Source organism: Anarhichas minor, unplaced genomic scaffold (assembly GCF_050575085.1).
Source record: "Anarhichas minor isolate MPS153535 unplaced genomic scaffold, ASM5057508v1 ptg000010l, whole genome shotgun sequence".
Lineage (NCBI taxonomy): Eukaryota > Metazoa > Chordata > Actinopteri > Perciformes > Anarhichadidae > Anarhichas > Anarhichas minor.
The window spans coordinates 2,744,514-2,764,180 of NW_027466456.1; the positions used below are offsets into that span (position 1 = coordinate 2,744,514).

The following is a 19,667-nucleotide window of genomic DNA, read 5'->3' on the forward strand; positions in this document are numbered from 1 at the left end:
TAAAATACATAAAGAAGACAATGAAAGCAAGATTGTAGATCGAATAACAAAACTTTAAAATAAAAGTTTTATTACAATAGACCAAACATCCATAACAAGGCAATACAGGCAACATTTATAAGAGACTGCTAAATTTATTATTAAACATTTTAGTGCTGGAATAAAACCTACAGCACTTTAATTTGCATCAAAATTCTGCACATTTAAATGTGACTTACTACCCACCTTTCCTCAAGCTTGCAACAGCAACGAGTAAAATATTTAAAAATATATTTTTGCAGCAGTATGTATTCAATTATTTCAGTCAAAACCTCTTGAAATGACCGGAGTAATCGCATCAAACAGCAGTAAGCGTGCAGAGGTTTCACTGCCAGGATAGATCAGTACAGCTGGAAAATGCATTAAAATATTAAATCTAGACGTACACAACACGATAGCCCCATCAGGTGCAGGTTTAGCTGGATTTTAATTAATAAAACCAGATCAATAATCCTGTCACTCAACTCAAACTAACAGACTTCACACACACACACACACACACACACAATGGTTTCGATCATGAAATCAGACAAACTCAGGCTCACTGTCCCGGTTTCTGGTCAGGGGTAGTTTCTTTTGACACAGACGTGCCAATGGAAACCCCGACAAGCTCAATATGGGGGACAATGGGTAGTTGTTGTTGTTCTGGTTCACGTTGAGCTCGGCCAGAGAGGCGCTCAGGTCCTGCTCTGCCGCTGTCTCTTCATCTGGTGGCCCGCTGTCCGGCAGCGCAGGGGGCTCCGCTGCAGCGTGGCCCTGATCTGCATCCTGTTCCGGGTCGGTTTGGGTCGCAGACTGGCTGGACAGGTCCAGACTGTCCCCGTAGCTCAGCTGGTCGTCGTCCACGCTCACCTCGCTCTCCTGCTTCACCAGGCCGGGGGGGAGCGCAGTCCTCTGGCCGCTTTCGTCCAGCTCCGAGTCGGAGTCGGGGAGCTGCTCACTAGACCCCAGAGACCCCAAAGAACTTCCTAAATGGAGATAGAAGAGTCCAATGGTTGCACAGGGGTAAGATGTTTTTATTGCAGTAAATTACAGATAATTACATTTTTAGAAGCGCTACATTTGTATGACGTCTACTTTTAAAAAGGCACACTGTGCAGGAATTGTCGCTCACTGTTTGTAAACAACGACTAACTGTTTTAGTGCCCCTCTGCCACAACACCAGAGGCTCCTCCCTGACCCGATTATCAGAACACAGCCCAGTGTACCACCTGCAGCGTCACAGGCTGCAGTAAAAGTAACATTCACTCTTGTTTTGGAAAAGGTTTTAGAGCTTCCGCTTGGTGTTTGCCTCTCTATATTTGCATCTTCCCCCCCACCGTGTTCGCCATCGTCATGGATTTCTGTTGGATGCGTGTTTGCACATGCTTGGAGGGGGGGGGGGGGGGGGGTGCATACCCCGCTTGCATCGTCAGTGGTGTCTGAGTTGGAACCTCGCGTTGTCTCTCCATCCCCATCAGCCTCCTCCCCTCTCCTCATTTTACTTTTGTAAATAATCAGCTACAGGCCTGTCACATCATTGTCAGAACACGTTAACAGCTAAATGGAGGGTTTTGTAAAGTTCTACGCACTTTCTGAAGGGCACCTCTGTTTATGATCACCATGCATTTGCATGATTGCGTCCACGAGAAATTTTAACACACGCAACAAAATTTGGTCGCAGTCTGGTTCCCTGTCATAGAGGGTCATAAATGGTGATTGAGGGACTATTTTTGAATGAATCTACATTATTTTAGTGAAATCCTTCATAGCATACCTTTAAATACCATGAAGTCAATGGGAGCGAGAAGAGCATGAGTGAACTTCTTTTTAATTCCACTCTTTGAGGGGAAGTTAGATCATTTTCAACAGTATTATACAACATAGGCTTTATTAAAAAAAAATAAAAAATACAAAAACGTACCACATCCCTCCTCCATCTTGTCAGATTCGGGTTTATTTGGCTCCTCGCTGCCTCCATCCTCTTCTGCATCAGCAGAGCTCGCAATCTTGTCATCTGCAATACTTTCCTGAACCAGGAGGGGGAAATGAAGGGATTGTTATCAAGAAAAACAATGTGAGCTTTGACCTATTTTTTTTTTCCAGATCAGAGACCGTATCTCAAAACATGCAAATCAGGAGGGAAAAGCTGTATTCCAATGAATCGCGACTGTAGGTCATAACTGTGCTGATGTTTTAGTTTATTATATATTTGCCTCTTGACAGCAACAGGAAGAGGTACACCAGGTTTTGTTCATGCTTATGAATTATTGGCAGCTTCTAAGTAAGACCATCTTTCATTCGTTAGAGTAAAACAGGTTTCCACTTCTCTGCGGTGAACCAACATTTCACAAATGACTCCTAAGGGTTCAAGTTCTCTTCTGTAAATATCTTATTCAAAAGAAATATTAATTAAGATCTTTTTACTAGCAAACTCACACCCTAAAAAAAAAATACACTAAATTGTATTATTAATATATTTTATTTGTAACTAGCTGCTGTGGGAGGCTGTACTTCGACACTGTGGTGCAAAGTACACGGTTAGGATCCTTTCTGGTGGGTGCCGTCACACAGGGACCCATTCATTTTAATGAAAAGCTACAATGCAAATGTGAAATGACCAAATATTTGGCTGTGGCGTCATAAATGCACAGGACCATAAATCAGGTCGTCACATCTAACGCCCATTTATTTATTGCCTTCAAATTTCATATAAAAAGGCCGACAACACCCCCGAAAGGCTCAGCGGTGTATTTCAGTGTCCAAAAAACTAAAAAGGTCATAGTTACAACCTGTATAACTAAATATCAACCTTGTGCATCACACCAGGGACATTTGTTTTTATTTTTAACTTTTCCATAATTTTGCCTTTGTTAATGGCATACTTCTTATTTTGTATTTTGACAGTTCAATCTTAGCTCCGATAAGAGGAAATTTAATAAACAGTGTCGTCAAAATAGAGACACTCAGACCCTCCAGGACCAAAATGTCCCTGTTGAAACCCATTAAAACTTTGTTTCCCCCACAGCCAGTACAGCATTATATTCTAACAGCCGTTAAGGGTTTCAACTATCGGCATCGCAGTCAAAAATCAATGTTGTTGCTAATCATTGAATAACCCAGACTGTGAATTCCCTCTTCAGCATTTAGCATACAGAAAATAATTCTTAGTTTTTTTCTTTTGAACAGTGGCGTTATGTAAACAAACTGGCATTTAAAGGGTTGAAATTCTGAAAATGAATGAATACATTTTTGTAACGATCAGGACTGAAGTTGTTTGAAAAACTTCAATTCAGTGAAAGTGGAAAATAACATTTGATATATAATTATTTTATAACTGTTCCCATCCATACCTGCTGCGAAGCAGTGCGAGAGGTTTTGTGGGTCCGAGAGGTTTTGGACTGGAAGATGGAGGAGTAGAAGACAATGAGGGACTCCACGATGCGAGCCTGGTGGGGGTAATCGACCAGAGAGGACAGGGATATCGTGGCCCCGGTCGGACGGGGACGCATCAGGGAGGGACCAAACACAATACCCAGGTTACTGGGACTCATCTTGTTGTCTTCCTCTAGCTCTGCAATCCTGGAGGCACGAAGAGAGAATAAATAAAGGAGCCTGGAGTTTTATCTTCCTCATTTTAATTGTTTTTTTTTATAATTACTGACCTCCGGAGGTGGCGGATTATGTAGCGCAGCGTAGTGATGTTAGCCTTTGGCAACTCCTTCAGAAGCCCCTTCAGCTTGTCCACCAGGACCAGGACCTCTGGGTCGGTGTCGGGGCCCAGATCCTCCAGCTCCGGCCCCTTGCCCCCCATTGGGTTGATACTGTTCGACTCGGCCTCATCTCCCTCTGGCGTCTCTGCTTCACCCTGCAGACTCTCCTTCGCCAAACCCATCAGACTGTTGTACAGGCGGAACAGCATGATGGGCTCTGGAAGCTGGGGGGGGGGGGGGGGGGGGGGGGGGGGGGTTGAAGGATACAAGGAGTGTTAGAGGGGCTGAATTATGAACGAAGTACAAAGTATGGAGGAGCAAGAGAGGCGTGCAAATGACTACAGACGTTATATATAACCAGATAAGTAAAGAGGTCCAGTGAGTGCTTTCTTCAGGTAAAATAAAAGGCAATTTCTACAAAAAAAAGTTAATCAATTCTACACACTGGACCTTTTAAGCATACTGCGTTTTACTCTTGCGTGTGCACCTGTCTGAGGTAAAGCTTGAGGACGTTGCTGATGTCATGCGGTGAACACTGGGACAGCTCCACCAGCTCCTTGCCGTTCTCAAAGGCCTGACACAGCTTCTCCACACGCGTCTTCACCCCGTTCACCCGGTAGATGCCCTGCAAGGAGGAGGCGGACAGTTTAAAATAGACCCTTCCAAGACGTCCAGCAGTGCTAACTTTTAACAAAAACGTTCACTTTCTCACCTTCATCTTGAGCGCCCGTCTCTCTATCTCGGAGATGCACTTGGTGATGATGAAGGGGATGCCGTCACTGGCGTCGCTGGCCACCTGAGAGAAGTCCCTGCCGAACAGCTGCAGACGACCCTGCAGCTTCTTGTGGCCGCACTGGATGGCCAGAGTCTCCAGGCAGCGCTTGTGACACGCCAGGAAACACTGCGAGGACGGAGAAGAACGCGTTGACCTCACGAACATCAGTGAGGTGCTTTGAGAGCTGCGTGTTCGTATCCCGAGTCGGACACGAGATGAAGGGAGACTCACCTCCTCGCACTCGGCCCCCTGGAAGTAAACGTAGCTGTCGCATTCGCGGCACTTGGAAGGAGTCCGTAGCTTCCTCAGTCGGTGGGTCTGCGACGCTTTGGACAGGCCGATGTTACGGAAAGGTCTGGTGGACACCACCACATCGGGATCCATGCCGTTCATGTCTGAAGACAAAGACCCACATCATACAGGAAACCCACAGCCAGCAATTTGAAGAATAATGAAGATGATGTGTTTCAAGATGATGCGTGGTTTTTTTTCCATGTTATTTAAATGTCACATCAAACGGTGATTACAATCTGTAAATCTTACTTGGAGCTTCAAATGAGGTCACATTCCCGTCTTTCTCATCTGCGTCCTCATTGGACGACATTGTTCCAGTGGACAACGTGCGAGCCATTTTACTGATGTCACCTAGATTAAAAATACAGTTTAAATACTCACATATGAATAAAGACAATCACACATACTGTGTGCCTTTCAGTGAAAAAAACCCAAAAAAAACAACTAAATCTTTATTATGATTATTTATGAATGAGATATTCTGGTGCACGTTCTTGTGAATCCGTTTCAACAACACTAGGTTTTCACTCACTTGTGCTGGCAGTAGGAGACTCTAGGCCAACGCTGTCATCGCTCACCGTTGAACCCCACGACTTGTGGCCCTGCCCTGGGGATGACAAAGGGACAAGACTTAAAAATCACTTTCTTAACACGGTTTTCTTTTAAATATTTACTCTTGGAATACGGAATGCAATGAACCAAGAACTCATCAACAGGCTGGAGTTTCTGTAACATCTGCAGCAGCAGGCGTCACTTACTCTTGCGCTGAGCCTCTGTGTCTCTGTTGTCTCCAGATGCTGCTTCTGTCTGGCTCGTCTGCTCTGTGTTGAAACTGTCGTTCCTCAGTCTGTGGCCGTGGCTGCGATGTGCAATTAGAGGGCAATTTGTTTTAATTATTATTATTTTGAAATCTTTTTGGGGAATACACGTTAGAGAGTTAGATGAGAAGATTAATAAAACTCTCTTGTCTGGTCACTAAAAAGGAAGCTACAGCAGTTTCCAGCTGTTGTGCTAAGCTAACTGGCTACAGCTTTATGTTCATGTCTTCTCATCTAAATGTCATCACAAAAGCGCATGAGAATATACAGCAACAGTTTTTTTTTTTTTTTTTTTTTAAGAGGCATAATATCAAACAATTTCCTAAAACAGAGACAAAAATATTCTCTCCCAATCATCACTTATCACAAAGAGAGCGGACACGCTACAGCAGGACGAAGGCTGCCTCGGCTGCATTCATTCAAAATCCTGCACCTTCCTTGCCGGTCTGCCGCTGCCTCGATCATTACATTTGTGTTATTGTGTCTTTGGTGTTTTAAAAGGGTTAGTGTGGATTTAACAAAGTTACATAATAACATAAACAAACCAACGGTAGACCAGCAACATCGTGTTGTGCAAGTTAAAATGACTGTTTTTGTTAATGGAGTCTTGTAGCTTTGAAGACAGCTGGATAGAACTGCTTCAGGTCCCGCTGGAAACAGCTGTCTGATGGCAAGGTAAAGCGATGAAAATATTCTGATTCCGATTTAAAATTTGTTTCTGCTGCCTCCGGTCCTCAGCAGTACATTGCTTTGCTGCTGTGCTGGTACTCTTGTCTGTTTCTCCAAACTGTGGGCGTGCAGAACACCATCTTTTGTGGGTAACACACCGACTGTAGACCTCATACAACCCAACATCAAAAACTGTCCCTTTAAAAAGGTTGCAATTGAAAACCTGGATAGTTGTGGCTCGGACTGAAGCTCTTACTGTGACGATGAGCTGGAGGGACAGTAGTTCTCAAATGTGTAGTGGACAGTCGGCTGCTCTGGCAGCTGCAGGTCTCGCACGTGGGCCGCGTACTGCTGGCCTGGGTCATACAGCTTACTGTTCTCACACAGAGTCTGGTAGTGGACCGGCAAGGCTACCGTCTGCATGTGCATGAGCTGGTAGTACGAGATGGTCGCCTGGTGGAGGAAAGAGGTACAACAAAAAGGATCAGGACAGAGTTTCTATTTGTCTTCTTGGATCACTGCTTTAACTCTAACGTGAGTATAGAATACGGAGCAATACAGGCAAAAAAAAAAAAAAAAAAGAGGTAAGAAGCTGACACCAGGAGTGTGTGTGTGTGTGTGTGTGTGTTTGTTCTGACCGAGCGGAGGGTCTGGTCGCTCTGTTTGACGACGTCCTGCAGTTGTCTCAGCACTGTGACCTTTGTGTGCTCCAGCTCCAGCTGCTGAGTGGTGGCATCTGCTATACACGTCCGGTAGGTGGCCTCCGCCTCGTCTGACTGCGCACACAAACACACGCATAACGTTTTTTAATTTGCAACTTACTTCCAGTGTTTTTCTGTGGCAGCCAGATTAAACATAACCACACTTTTTTACTTCACAGTGATAAAGCTCTGAAACAACAGACATAGCGATAAAATAAAGTTATTGCTAAGAACCTTGTTGCGAGCCTCTTCCTCCACTCTTTTCTTCTTCTCCACAGACTTGGCTGTAGATCCTCCTCCCTCCTCCTCAGCTCGACAGGCTGCTGTTTTGGCCTTTTCGTACTCCTCGCAGCGGACCATGTAGACTTGCTTGGCTTTCCGCAGGTTCACCTCACACTCCATCTGAAAGGCAAGTCATTGTTGGCCCTTATAATTCCTTATTGCTACTTTGAGATGAATAAACACAGTCTCACTGCAAACGCTTGCTCACGTGTACAAAGTAAGAGGTCGTACCAGTTTTCTCTTGGCTCGAATCCAGTGGTCCTTGATCTCCTTCCGTCTCTTTTCATGCTCCTGCTTACGCTGCATCAGCGGCTGCACAGACAAACACAGATTGACACCATGTGGATGGAGAAGATGAGCATGCATGAGTGACCGTCACACACACGACTAACAGAAGTTGTTCACGTTGCAACAAACTTTGGTTGAGTTTACCTGGATGAAGGTCTGGGTGTGCAGGGTGGTGTTGGCCTGCTGCAGACCCACACTCTGCTCCTGGTCCTGATCCAGAGCCACAGAGTAGATGGAGAAGAGGGGCATGTGGGGCTGGAGGGAGCCAAGACCGACACGGAAAGAGAAGGTTTGATATCCAACACAAACAGAGAGACGGAATGCCGTATCGCTTTACATTTATCCAAGTTGTTAACTAGTGAGAGATATTCAGAGGTGGAATAAATGGAGACTTACGTGTGTTATGCTGTGTTTGCAGGACTGGTACAATCTCTGGAGGCCTTTGGAAAACTCAGTCTCTGGTCAAATAGAAGAAAAGAGGACACTGTGTTAGCAGAGTGTTTCTTCAGTGGTTCATATAACAGGGCTACAACTATAGAGTGCTGCAGGGATGAGTCCCAAAATCAGAACATTTGTGTAGATTATCTTGCCGAGTAAAACATGCAAGTATCATAAACGTTTCTTTGCCACAGAGTTTGTTTTCTGCAATATTTCAAAATCCAATGGAAAAAGCTTTTTGTCGAGGAAACCAGTGCGATGCTAACTTCCGGGTTGGCTGACAAAAATACGTCATTCCTGCAGCAGCTATTAGCTATCACTGTTTAATCATAATTATAATTATAATTAATCATTTATCTTAAATGCCAAGAAAATTACAAATAATCACAATTTGCTGGAGCTCCAACCTGTGTTATTCTCATCTTCTGTCACATAACCTTAGCTCATAACATAAAAAAAGATTTAACAAGCTATAATCAAGTCTTTATTAATGCATTAATAATATAATCAATTATGTTTTTGCATTTAATATTTAACCTTCATTTACTAAGATATGGGATATAGTCCAATTGAGATCATGAATTTATTTTATAGGTTTCACCACATAAAAACAGATAGAGTAAAAAGCTCCATAAAAACAAAATAAATCACTTAAAAAGAGACAAAAGTCTTAAAACAAACCATCAAATTGCATCAAAGGATATGATGGCCAATAATAAACTGAGCCTCCGACACTCCCACTCACCCAGTGAGGTCCTCTTCTCCACGTAGCTCATCAGGTCCTTCATGTACTTGGAAATGGTTTTGGCGTAGAGCAGAGCGGAGTCCACCCCTCCCTCGCTGTTCTGGAGGATCACATCCACTTCCTCGGCTCTGCCTACGCATCGACACACAAACACAGGTCACTGCACAGGAACAAGCACAGCCTGCTGCTGCGACAACATTCAACTGTTTTTTAATGATTAGGATTTGTGGGAGGCAGAAAAAGTTGAGTTATGATCTCAGACATCCTGTGTTGTATTTAGGCGAAGACGACTTGTCGCCGCTGTGATCAAAACTGGAATTTTCAAATACGGTTGGAAACATTTTTCTTTCGATTTTCTGTCATAAAAAGTGATTTTCTGCAGCTGAGCTGGCCCTCCTGCTGTGAAACACATCGGTGTACCACAGTCTTTACGCCAGCAGGGGGAGACCTCCCAGACACACAGTGTGTGGAACATCATGTGAAAGTTTTCATGAACTGAATAAAGGTTGGATCACCACTTCCTACTTTAAACAGATAACAGGGTACTTCACAAACATGTAAAAACAACAAAAGGGGAAGTGACTGGAGGGACAGAGGTGTAGAAGTGTCACAGATATCAGCCATGAGGGACAGAGACGTGCGAGTGGAGGAGCAGCTGATTGGCCTACCCATGTCCTGCAGGTCGCTCCTGAACTGTCCCCCGTCTGCTCCGTGTCCCGCTGCAGCGTACAAGTTCTCCATCGACTACACAGCACAAAGATGAGTCATTACTGACAGACACACATCAAGGCTCGTCATCCACTGAGGGATGTTTTTTTTTTTTTACACTATCAAGTGGAAAGTTGGGAGTGGAAATCACCTTACGTACAGTCGGTGGTAGTTCTTTCTGCCGAATTGGTGCCACATGCACATTCTAATCTTTTTTTTCCAGCTGTGAATCCACTAACACACGGTTAACTATTCTAAATGTTTGCTTTCACAAGGTTTCTGAATGGTTGCATATGAATAGAGTAACAGGACTGAGCATGAAAACACCGAGCACCTTTGAGTGGTTTACCGAAAACTATAAAACATAATAAACAAATGTAGGTAACACGACTGTACGTTGAGATTGACGCCACTCTTTATTTTTGATCATATTATAAGTATGACAGAGTGAGAAAACCTTGAAATACTTTTCGTCCACACTGAAGCTGCTCTGACAAAGTACGCACTGCTGCAGTAATAGAAACACAACTGGGACTTACTACCTCGACAAAACATTGCACCGTGAACTTGTCCATATAGTATATCCACTGCGCAGAGGATTGTGGGTAAGAATAGCAAGACAAAGTGAACAACTGATGACATGACTAAAATGTGTATTTCCGAAGAAAAACATGTATTTTATGTCTAAATTGTACATAGACTTGTGATGGATTCTAATGATTATATTATACCGTTATATAAAGTGGGGACGGGCTTCAATCTTTAGGTTTTACATGTTTTTATTTGTATCCTGTAAAACCTAAATCTTTATCTTCAACCTGCAGTAAGGACAAAGTGCAGGACACTTTGATAATAAAGGGCATTATATTATTTCCAGTATATTTGTGTGTGTGTTAAGTAGCTCTGTACTAAACTCACCCTGCTCTTCTCAGTGGGCAGCAGAGAGAGCAGCGTGCTGCTGTCCACCTCTCCCATCAGCAGCTCAGACACACTGAGGAGACACACAACACAGACAGCTTTACGTTGGGCAACATCAGATATTAATAGATGTAAATATAATATGGATGTGAGGAGAGGTCACGGTGGAAAAGAATGCGGCAGTAATCATCATCCCTTTGTGTGTGAAAAATGACTGAAAATGGCAGATTACAAAAAAAAGAGGAAGGGGCCCTCATGGAAAGTCTCCACATGTACTGCAGGAGGGAAGTGATCAAGCACGTTCAATGTGAGTTACTTTCCTCTACCTGGGATGATCTTACTCGCCAACATTCATTCTTTATGTCAAAGAACTCATTTTCTTTCAGAATCAGAATAAAAACATGTACAATATATCTGAATTAAAACGAGAGCAGCTATTACATGTAGTAGTTTGGTGCAGAAATAAATTAAGCATAACAGATCCCTCATCCACTCCAAATCCTTTTGACATCTTTCATTTAATTATTTAGACTAAACAACAACAAACAAAAAGTGGCGTCTCCATCTTGGTGTTTTTTCTGTTCATGACACGAAAATGAGTTGAACAGAGGAAGAGCGGAGGAGAGAATGAGGAAACAGACACATCAGGCAGATTTCAACCGTCTCTGCCAGCTCACTTCCTCCTGAAGCTCTGTGACAGATGTCTGAACCCTGAAATGGCACAGACTAACACGTGATAAACTGTTGGTGCGCTCCAACTACACACAACAAAATGGCACATCTCTACTCTGGGTTCACTTTTATTTATCATGATATTATTTTGAAAAAACGGAAACACTTTAATTTTGAAAAAAACAAAACAGATTTTAAGATTTCATAGTTGCCACGTTTAATGTGTTTGGTCTCGATTCCCCAAGAAGAACATTCTAGTGACTCATCATCTCGTCTGTAGCTATCTGCTAGGTAGTCAACAGCAACTTTTGTGTCATACGCTAGAAGAAAAAAGAACCACTTCCTGTTTTCGGCTCAGCCTCATGCAAATGTGTCACCAGCGCTGCATTTTTCACTCCAAATTCCCAACAGACTTGGTACGCAATGACACGCACACGCGCACGCGCACGCACACGCACACACACACACACACACACAGTCCGAGGTTAGAAACACTTCCTTTGTCATTGAAGGTCTTTGGTGAAGGGACAATAACGATGTCATACTACTTAAGGATTAAAACGGTTGTGATTTGATCATCAGACATGTTGTGTGAAGGTGCACATCAGATACTCACTTGCTGCTAAATGCAACTGCAATGGTTTCAATTGCCTTCTCAAAGTCGTTTTTATCCACCTCGTTACAAGCTTCATAGTGGAAACCTGAAAAATCACAACCATGCATGCGCTCAGGTTTCAGTTGTGGTTTGAAATGCACTTCTGGACAAATGAACTCAGTCACCTGCACATCAAACTGTGTTCATATGATGAACGAAAGAAGTTATCTCTAACAAACGAGATGTGTAAATATTGTATTTTAAATAGCATCTTTTTCACTAAACCTCAGTTCATGGCTGAAGCAGATTCTTCGACCTTTTTAACTTTATTTATTTTTGTTAATACAACTTTTGACGATCCACTGACCTTCCCATGATAACATTCAGACGGTATAATACTTAAATTATGCAGGGAAAAAAGTAAATAAATATAAATCATGGAAAGTAATCAGAGTTACAGTAAAAAAATGAACAAGGTCATTAACAGGCATAGAAACACCACAGGAGGGAAGCAGTAAAATGTGAACACAAAGACAAATAAGTTGTCTTTTATTTCTAACGCTCCTAATTACATAAATATAGACCGAAGACTTTACTCATTCATAAAGTTATCAGAGCCTAAAGCATCAACCCGGCAAAGGAAAGGTTAGCGTATCATAATGATAATAAAATACAACATAACCTTGTTGGTTTACTGTCGATTAAAGTTGTGAGTTTGTGTCATCACACCAAATAAGGCGGGTCTGATGGTTGTGAGGATTTGTAGTTTCAGAGAGCGAATCCTGACTCACCTTTGACTTTGGATATGAGCTTGCCGGCAGCAGTGAGGATCTCCACGGTGTTGAGCAGAGGGTAGGTGTTGATGACCTGACGCAGCACCCGCAGGACCTCCCCCAGGCACTCGTGAGCCACGGGCCGCTGACTCTCCCTCTTACCTGGACGAGAGGGAGGAAGGAGAAAGGTGCGGATTGGAGACCGTGAGAGGAGCAACAACAGTAACGCAGTGATATCTCAACGGGCTGTAAAAGACCACATCCCAGCTTTATCACATCAACTAGGAGGCATTTACACTTTAAATTGGGTGCAAACTATTTTTTAGTTCAGCACAGTCTGAAAATGTTATTTCAGAGACCGTTAGCTACATCATCATTTTACAGACAGGGATCGAGTCATGATCCTCAGATGTCAAAGCCGGGGCGGAGCCAGACGTCGTGAGCCCCTATGGTTGATAAAACACAGTGCATTAATGGGGGCCCTTCAATGGACAGAATGTGACATGCAGTGCCATATAAGCTGCAATACAGGGTAGAAAACGTGCATGCTGATGCTACACCTCTCAGACAGGCCGAGTCCGCCACTGCTTGAAAGCAGTCGGGGCTCAGCTCAAACCTAGATGGGGGTCCGGGGGATTTTTAATTACATAACATAGGTAGGGTAGGGATTTAGGATAAAGAGCATTAATAATCTTGAAACCTATTTTGTGACACTACGCTGGTAGAGTTCACAGAATAAAGGTTTAGCTGACCGAGACACTGAGGGGAAATTACACAAAGACATTTTGGGTGATACCCTTTTTCTTGATCCTGCCAGGGAAACCAGCCGAGACAAGTCGTGTTCAGTTTTTGCGTGAATTAAACAAAAGATATACAACGTGTTAGTGAGCGTCAGATGCGACACATTTTGTTACCTTTAGACCGAGCCAGGCTAGCTGTGTCCCCTCGTTTCCAGTGTTTATGCTAAGCTAAGAGGCTACCGGCTTTATATTCACCACACAAATATGAGACCGGCATCGATCTTCTCATCTTTACTCGCTGCAAGAAAGCAAATAAATGTCGACGAGTGTTCCTTTAAGTCAGTGTTTCAATCGTTTCTGCGTAGCGGATGGAGACGGCAGGGAGACGGACAGTCTGAGCACAAACAGTAAGGTCAGTGATAACGGGCGAACAGGTCCAGAGTGCCAGACAGGTCAAAGCTGCTCTGCTTTGATGCCACTAGTGACACATTTGCAGCCTGCATCCTCATTTCCTCCCAACAAACACAGTATTTTTCTGTCTAATGTTGCAACCTCATACTCTTCTGTGAACCCTTTTTTTCTAGAATGGAGGCAGCTCGGCCAGAGGGCAGCCGATCCACCGTCCTCCCACAAAAAGTGTGTCAGAGTGTCTGAGCTGCAGCAGAGACAATACGAACACAGTGACCTGAACATCACGCCGGAGGGGGATGTGGTCATCTCTATTGTGCAAGGTTAGAAACCAATTATGGTGCGCAACATCTGCTTTCTGCGGCTCACGAAAAACAAAATCACTTTCCTCTCGACTCAGTTGGTTTGATGTTAAAAGAAATTTAAAAAAGTGAGAGCTAGCAGCCGCTCCAGATTAAGTGGCACGTTGGATCACAGAGGGGAGGACACGAGGCCAACACTCCGATTGTGCTGCTGATTAAAGGCCGAGGAGGAGGAGTCACGTCACGGCCATGCAGCCAGCCTATCGGAGGAGGAAGTGTGGACGAGGCCCTTCTGTCGGAGGCTATCCATCATGGCTTCCTGTTTAGAAAGCGCTCTCTGGGTGGAGAACAAGACGGAACAGAGCCAGATAACGGCAGACAGAAGGACGCGCAAACAAAACTCGTTCCGTTTCATCTGAACCACAGAACCTTTCCCAACCGTAAAGACGTCAAACTTTATTTGTTTCAGCAGGTGGAGTCGACTCGGAGGTGGTTGCATTTAACTCCAAGGAGGAAAGGTTTAGATGTTTCGCCATTTTTAAGCCTGTGTGAGTGTGTGTGAGGCTGCAGTAAACAAGAAGCCGGCTTCCTGCTGGAGACAAGAGTGCGGTCGAGTCTGTGGGCGCAGCGGAAACGCAGCCCTTCACTTGGAGAGAGGACGCTCACAGAAACTTGTTCACTTGCTTGTGCAAGGTGGCTCCTCCCTTTTTCTCCCTCCTCCTCCCCCACACGTCGGTGAACCCAACTGATGCAACATTGCCAAAAACCTTTTGTGGACACTTCATGTCCTCTTTGTGTGCGTGTCAAAAGGGACTGGAGCTTGAAACGCAAAAGGGGAAGAGGCCAAACTGTATTGTTCCATCTAAATTCACATGAACACAACAAACAACACAGTGGCCCTGTTCACACCTGGAGCAGACGGCTCAGAGTACGTCAGATCACACCTGGCTTCAGAATGAGTCTCCAGGACCACTTGTGACCAACTCTCACTTCGCTGCTCTTTATGCAAATAATCACGTCCATCAAAGACCAAATGCAATGTGCTGGGTTGGTTTTTTTTAGCCGGCGTGAGGCATCGATGCACTTCCTGTGCCAAGTCTGCCGGAAATTAAAAGAAGAAGAAATGACAACGACACAGACCGGGTCTATTTGTTGGCGTGTGCCAGGCGAACCAATTCACAAAAGATGTTTGAAGCACTCGTAATGAATCTCTATGGACTTCTCTAAATTTCCAGATGTCGTGGACAAAGCCAGGTAAACTGATTTGAGAACCAAGTGGAGAAAAAGGAGGAACAAACGGAGAGCGGCGGCTAAGAATTCTTATTTTCTGTATTTATCGGGGGACACATGATATGTTGTCAAACGCCTCCCTGACCACCTCATGAAGTGGCGTGAGTGATCGAATCGCAACGTGTCTTGGTGGTCGTTTACACTTTTATTTAGCGCTGTCCACTCTTTTTCCTCTCTTTAGTTTTGTGTTCGCAACAAACAGAGCATCTGGCTCGAAACCCAAAACAACCAATCAAACCCGTTTCTGTGCCTTTTGGCAAACACGTACCAGCTGACGAGACAGACAGGAGCCAAACTCATATTGATGGTAAATATTTGAGACCTTCTGAAGCAAACATGAGGTCAATGACTGCTGGAAGATTTTAAGAGACACTACAGGTGAATAGGGTGAAATGTTAACGAACAAATAGCCTCATGAAACTTCCCTAGTTGATTACCAAAATTCATATAAATATTTTTTTCATTACAATATTTCTACAAATGTATGTTTCAATGTGCAAATGAGGCATTATTATGGTAAATCTCCATGTTTTTAGGAATGAAATATTGCATAAATCAGGCTCTGAACGATATATGAACAAACACCTCTGTAGAAACCTTCAGAATACAGAGAGGAAAGAAACTGGAAAGTTTGGTGTATGTAAGAGCTGCTGAAGTGGAGATTTCTGGCTCAGAGTCAGAGAAAAAAAAAACTCATTTAGGGAAATAAAATGTTGTAGTTATTAGTTTTCTGAAATGTTATGTTTAAATATACAAATGAGGCATTGTCTAGTGGTAACTTTTAGTGAATTTAGGAGAAATCTACAGACAAACAGAGAAAGTACTAAAATAAACACCGAAATGTGTATTTTTGATGTTTTTGCTCCACTTGTCTGAAAGAAGACATGTTATGAAGGCTAAACGGCCCTAAATCTCAAAATTGACCAGAGCATGAAAGCATATTTTCAGCCTCCCCTTAAAAACGTCATCCCGTTTACCTTCAGCCATCACGACATCCTTCAGCTTCTCCACAGCCTCCGCGAAGCGCGCCACGTCCCTCAGCAGGGCCGGGATGTCCTCCACCTCGATGGCGGTGCTCTCTGGACCGTCAGACGGGGTCGTCGGGGTCACGGCCCCTTTGCCCTGGCCTTTAGTGAACACCCACGACTGGAGCGGGAAACCTGAGACGACACACAGAACCACCGTTATATTTAAAATCAGGCAAAAACAACAAACATTTTACAGCGCCAAAATATTTAAAGGAATATTTCGACCACGCTCACGTGTGTCCGTTTAATACTGAACATGGATAAACATCCTTAGTTTACACCTACCAGCACCTCCAGATCTCACTAATTAACTCTTTATATCTTGTTTGTTTAACTTGAACAAGTGTAAAAGCGAGAAGTTGCAGCTTAATATTTCTGGACTGTTTTTATCAGGAGCCGTAACTTTGCTCCCAGACAAGAAATACTCCGGCACATAACCGCATGGAAAACTGCAAATTTGGCATTTTACACAAGTTAAACAAACCAGATATGACACGTTAGACAGAGAGCTTTAGAAATGGTTCCCTTTGGAGGATTTTGTTACCTTTGGACATACCCAGGCTAGCTGTTTCCATTTGTTTCAAGTCTTTATATATATAAATAAATTGAATTTGTTCTGGATTCGTTTGCTTGTTAAATTTCAGGTAGGTAGACGGTGCTTTTTTGGTATATTTTGTGCACTGTTCTTGTCCAGAATTTTGCTTTCTGCTTCATCTCAGGTGTGTATTTCTGCATGATTCATGATGCCTCGAACCAGACCTGCAGCGCTGGCGTGTCGGCTCAGCGCCGTCGGCCTCCTCAGGGTGGCCACGGGTGACGGGCAGCCCACCCCTTGCATCGACGCCAGCTTGCCGTGCTGGACGCCGGGGGTGCCGGGGCAGGACAGGGAGGGGTCCTGCGCCCCGGCGGACGTTGGGGTGAGAGTTGAAGAGGAGGAGGAAGAGGACCAGGGCGAAGAGGAGAGGCATGCATCGCCTGCATCGTTCCGAGGCTTCTCCTGCAGGATGGATAGCTGAGAGACGCACAGGAAGGAGAAGACAAACAAAAGAAAAAAGAAAAGTCAAGATGATCACATGATTTTCACAGCTCCACCCTGACGGCGTGAGGGCGCCCGGCGTTCACTCGTCCTCTTTCCCTCTGTGGGCTCTAAAACACAGCAGCGCTTGTTGTTGGTAAACACACATGTGGAGGCTTTCACAAGATCCTGTGTTACGTTGTGCAACACTTCCTGACTCCGAGCCGCTGTCGGGTGTGGCAGACAGAGCAGAGCATAGAAAGGACATTTTCTACAGTTTGGAATAAGAAAAGGGATATTTTTTGCAGAGAAATTACCTTCAAACAGGAAATAAAAAGTCACCGAAAAGTTGTCTTTTTTGCATCTTATCTGCCGCTTATAGTAGACGTAAATGGGTACAGTTCAGGGCCTGAGAAGTGATTCTCTGGCAACGCACAAACACAAAATGCATACACACTCGAGACATACCTGCTTAAGCCATACGTTGTGCTTGTTGGGCAGTATGTCCAGCCCGTCCTTGCCCTTCGCCTCAGCTTTCTTAACTCTCTGACTGGAGGCGTAAGGGTTGTAGCTGCTTTTGCCCACACGTTTCAGCATGCTAACGCCCCCCCCTCTCACAGCTTAGTCCCCACTCTAACTAAAAGCAAACTAGAAGGCCCCCTCTTGAAAGTGACACACTGTAGGTATGTGAACAGATGAGTCAGCATGCACTCACATCTGAACTCTGCATAAAGTTTGTTCCACACAGTTATCACAAAAACTAAACCAAACTTATATCTATAACTTATAGTTGGTATCCATCACTCCTTGTCCGGAGCCCTCTGCAGCCTGTCCCCTCCAGCTGAAGGTCATCTGACACACACACACACACACACACACACACACACACAAGCAGACTAAGCAGCGCACAAGGAAACCAAAAGTGATGCGCTACTCACAGACGGGGCGCTGCTCTGCGGCCCGGGGCTTCCTGCTCGGCTCTTCTTCGAGATGGAGGGCGTCTTGATCAGTTCCCGTTTCTTCCTGGCGAACATCTTCAGCGTACCTTTGCCGTCCATCCCGACTTCTTTGAGTTTTACGCGCAGCCCCCCCACCCACCCCCCGATTCGCCACTTGTGCGCTCTGCCGCCGCTGCTCGCGCTCAGCGGACCGTCCTCGGTGCCATACGCGCCGACGTGCAGCCACGCTAAGTGTCCGTCTGTCTTCCTCCTGTTGCTGCTGCTGCTGCTGCTGCTGTCGCACATCGAGCCGCGCAGACTCACTGGCAGAGAGACAGACAGCTCGCCGCGTGCGCACCCGGCATCCGCTTTGCGCGCGTGCGTTTAGTTTCCCTCAACGGAGGAGGAGGAGGTGGAGGGACACGCGGGTAATTAAATACGACTTTTAAACTGTGGGGTTTTCTGGAAGATTAAATGCGTTTAAATTACACTCAAGAAACTGTATTCCAGAACTTTAAACTATCTCATTAATTCAAAACTAACTTGAATGGAGATGTAACTGCGTCCTGACGCAAAACCAAACACAAACAAACAACCAACCGCTGCTTTGTTCAGAGTCACAGTCATCAGTTCATCCTTCACACACGTGTGTCTCCGACATGTGACCTGAAGCTTTTCATGGTGTCCTTCCGCCTCCGCGTGCACCTGCTGCAGACATCAAAATAAAACAAATAAAAGAAAACTGGAGAGATAGATGTTAATAAATGTGTACGGTGGAGAGAAATTAATTAATAACGATTATTGAAGTGTTTGCACTTGGTGTGAGCAACATATTCATTTTAAATTTGATTATTTTATAAACATGGAAGATCTTAAAAACAGGATTAAGGACTATTTGAACATAATCTGTTTCTGAATCTCAATGCTAATTCGTTGGTTGATGCAAGTTGCTGTGTGCAAAAAGACGGTTACTTGTCTCGTTTATATGATATTTTTATGTTGTTTTTAAATTTTGGGGGCTATCATGGATAAAGAAAAGTTAAATGTATCTTTTACCTTTTATAGACCTTTTCAGATGTTTACAGCTAATACATTTATATGATATTCACAGATATTTTTAAAAGTAAAATCTTTAAATGCTATGAATTCAGTGGGAATAAACAGTAAGTATTCAGCAGTTACGTTTTGGTCTCATCTCTTGAGTGGACTGACACAAACAAATCTATTAAAACTCTGTTTGAAGGTGTACTGGCTTTTAAATGTTGAGTGCAACATCAAACTGGTGTTTATACTGTATATAATTATCTCCTTTGACCACCAGAGGAGCGATGAAATCTGAAAGCATGAAATAAAAGAATAACTATTTAACGTGACGGTGAGGAAGTGTGAATGCAGACGGGGTCAGATTAACTCAGATGAGGGGCCCCAGGGCAATAATGAGCTGAGGCATGTGATTACATGCACATTTAAGAATATGCCCCATGTGAGCAACATCAACTGATACATTAATTACAGGTTTGAAAACAAAGGAGCCCTGTG

At 44.1% G+C, this 19,667-nt stretch overlaps 1 protein-coding gene and 1 long non-coding RNA gene across 4 annotated transcripts; one reads left to right on the plus strand and one right to left on the minus strand.

Moving 5' to 3' along the window:
• Positions 1-32: 32 nt before the first annotated feature.
• On the minus strand, positions 33-18,435 carry arhgap45b (Rho GTPase activating protein 45b). 2 transcript variants are annotated; one of them, XM_076087532.1, is made up of 24 exons: positions 18,129-18,435; positions 16,935-17,187; positions 16,125-16,307; positions 12,426-12,569; positions 11,656-11,740; positions 10,368-10,440; positions 9,410-9,485; positions 8,742-8,873; positions 7,955-8,016; positions 7,703-7,813; positions 7,502-7,582; positions 7,223-7,390; positions 6,926-7,063; positions 6,544-6,740; positions 5,559-5,659; positions 5,333-5,407; positions 5,050-5,151; positions 4,738-4,901; positions 4,444-4,632; positions 4,219-4,356; positions 3,684-3,955; positions 3,372-3,600; positions 1,943-2,048; positions 33-1,007 (listed from the first exon to the last, which is right to left on the minus strand). In XM_076087532.1, exons 1-24 carry the CDS (start codon positions 18,432-18,434, stop codon positions 565-567), a joined length of 3,828 nt encoding a protein of 1,275 aa, XP_075943647.1. In that variant the 5' UTR covers position 18,435; the 3' UTR covers positions 33-564. The 2 variants fall into 2 exon arrangements, with proteins under 2 accessions (XP_075943647.1, XP_075943648.1); XM_076087533.1 differs by lacking the exon at positions 18,129-18,435 and adding an exon at positions 17,659-18,022.
• Positions 14,100-17,538, plus strand: LOC142946373 (uncharacterized). 2 transcript variants are annotated; one of them, XR_012953068.1, is made up of 2 exons: positions 14,100-15,525; positions 16,895-17,538. It is a non-coding gene; the product is annotated as an uncharacterized LOC142946373 (long non-coding RNA). The 2 variants fall into 2 exon arrangements; XR_012953069.1 differs by having other exon boundaries at positions 14,100-15,111.
• Positions 18,436-19,667: the final 1,232 nt, after the last annotated feature.

Coding starts and splice junctions, on each gene's coding strand:
- arhgap45b (XM_076087532.1), bottom strand. CDS start 18,434: ATGTGCGACAGCAGCAGCAGCAGCAGCAGCAACAGGAGGAAGACAGAC. Junction 5,408..5,558: donor CACAGAGGCTCAGCGCAAGA/GTAAGTGACGCC, acceptor TGTCATCCCCAG/GGCAGGGCCACAAGTCGTGG. Junction 3,956..4,218: donor TCAAGCTTTACCTCAGACAG/GTGCACACGCAA, acceptor CCCCCCCCCCAG/CTTCCAGAGCCCATCATGCT.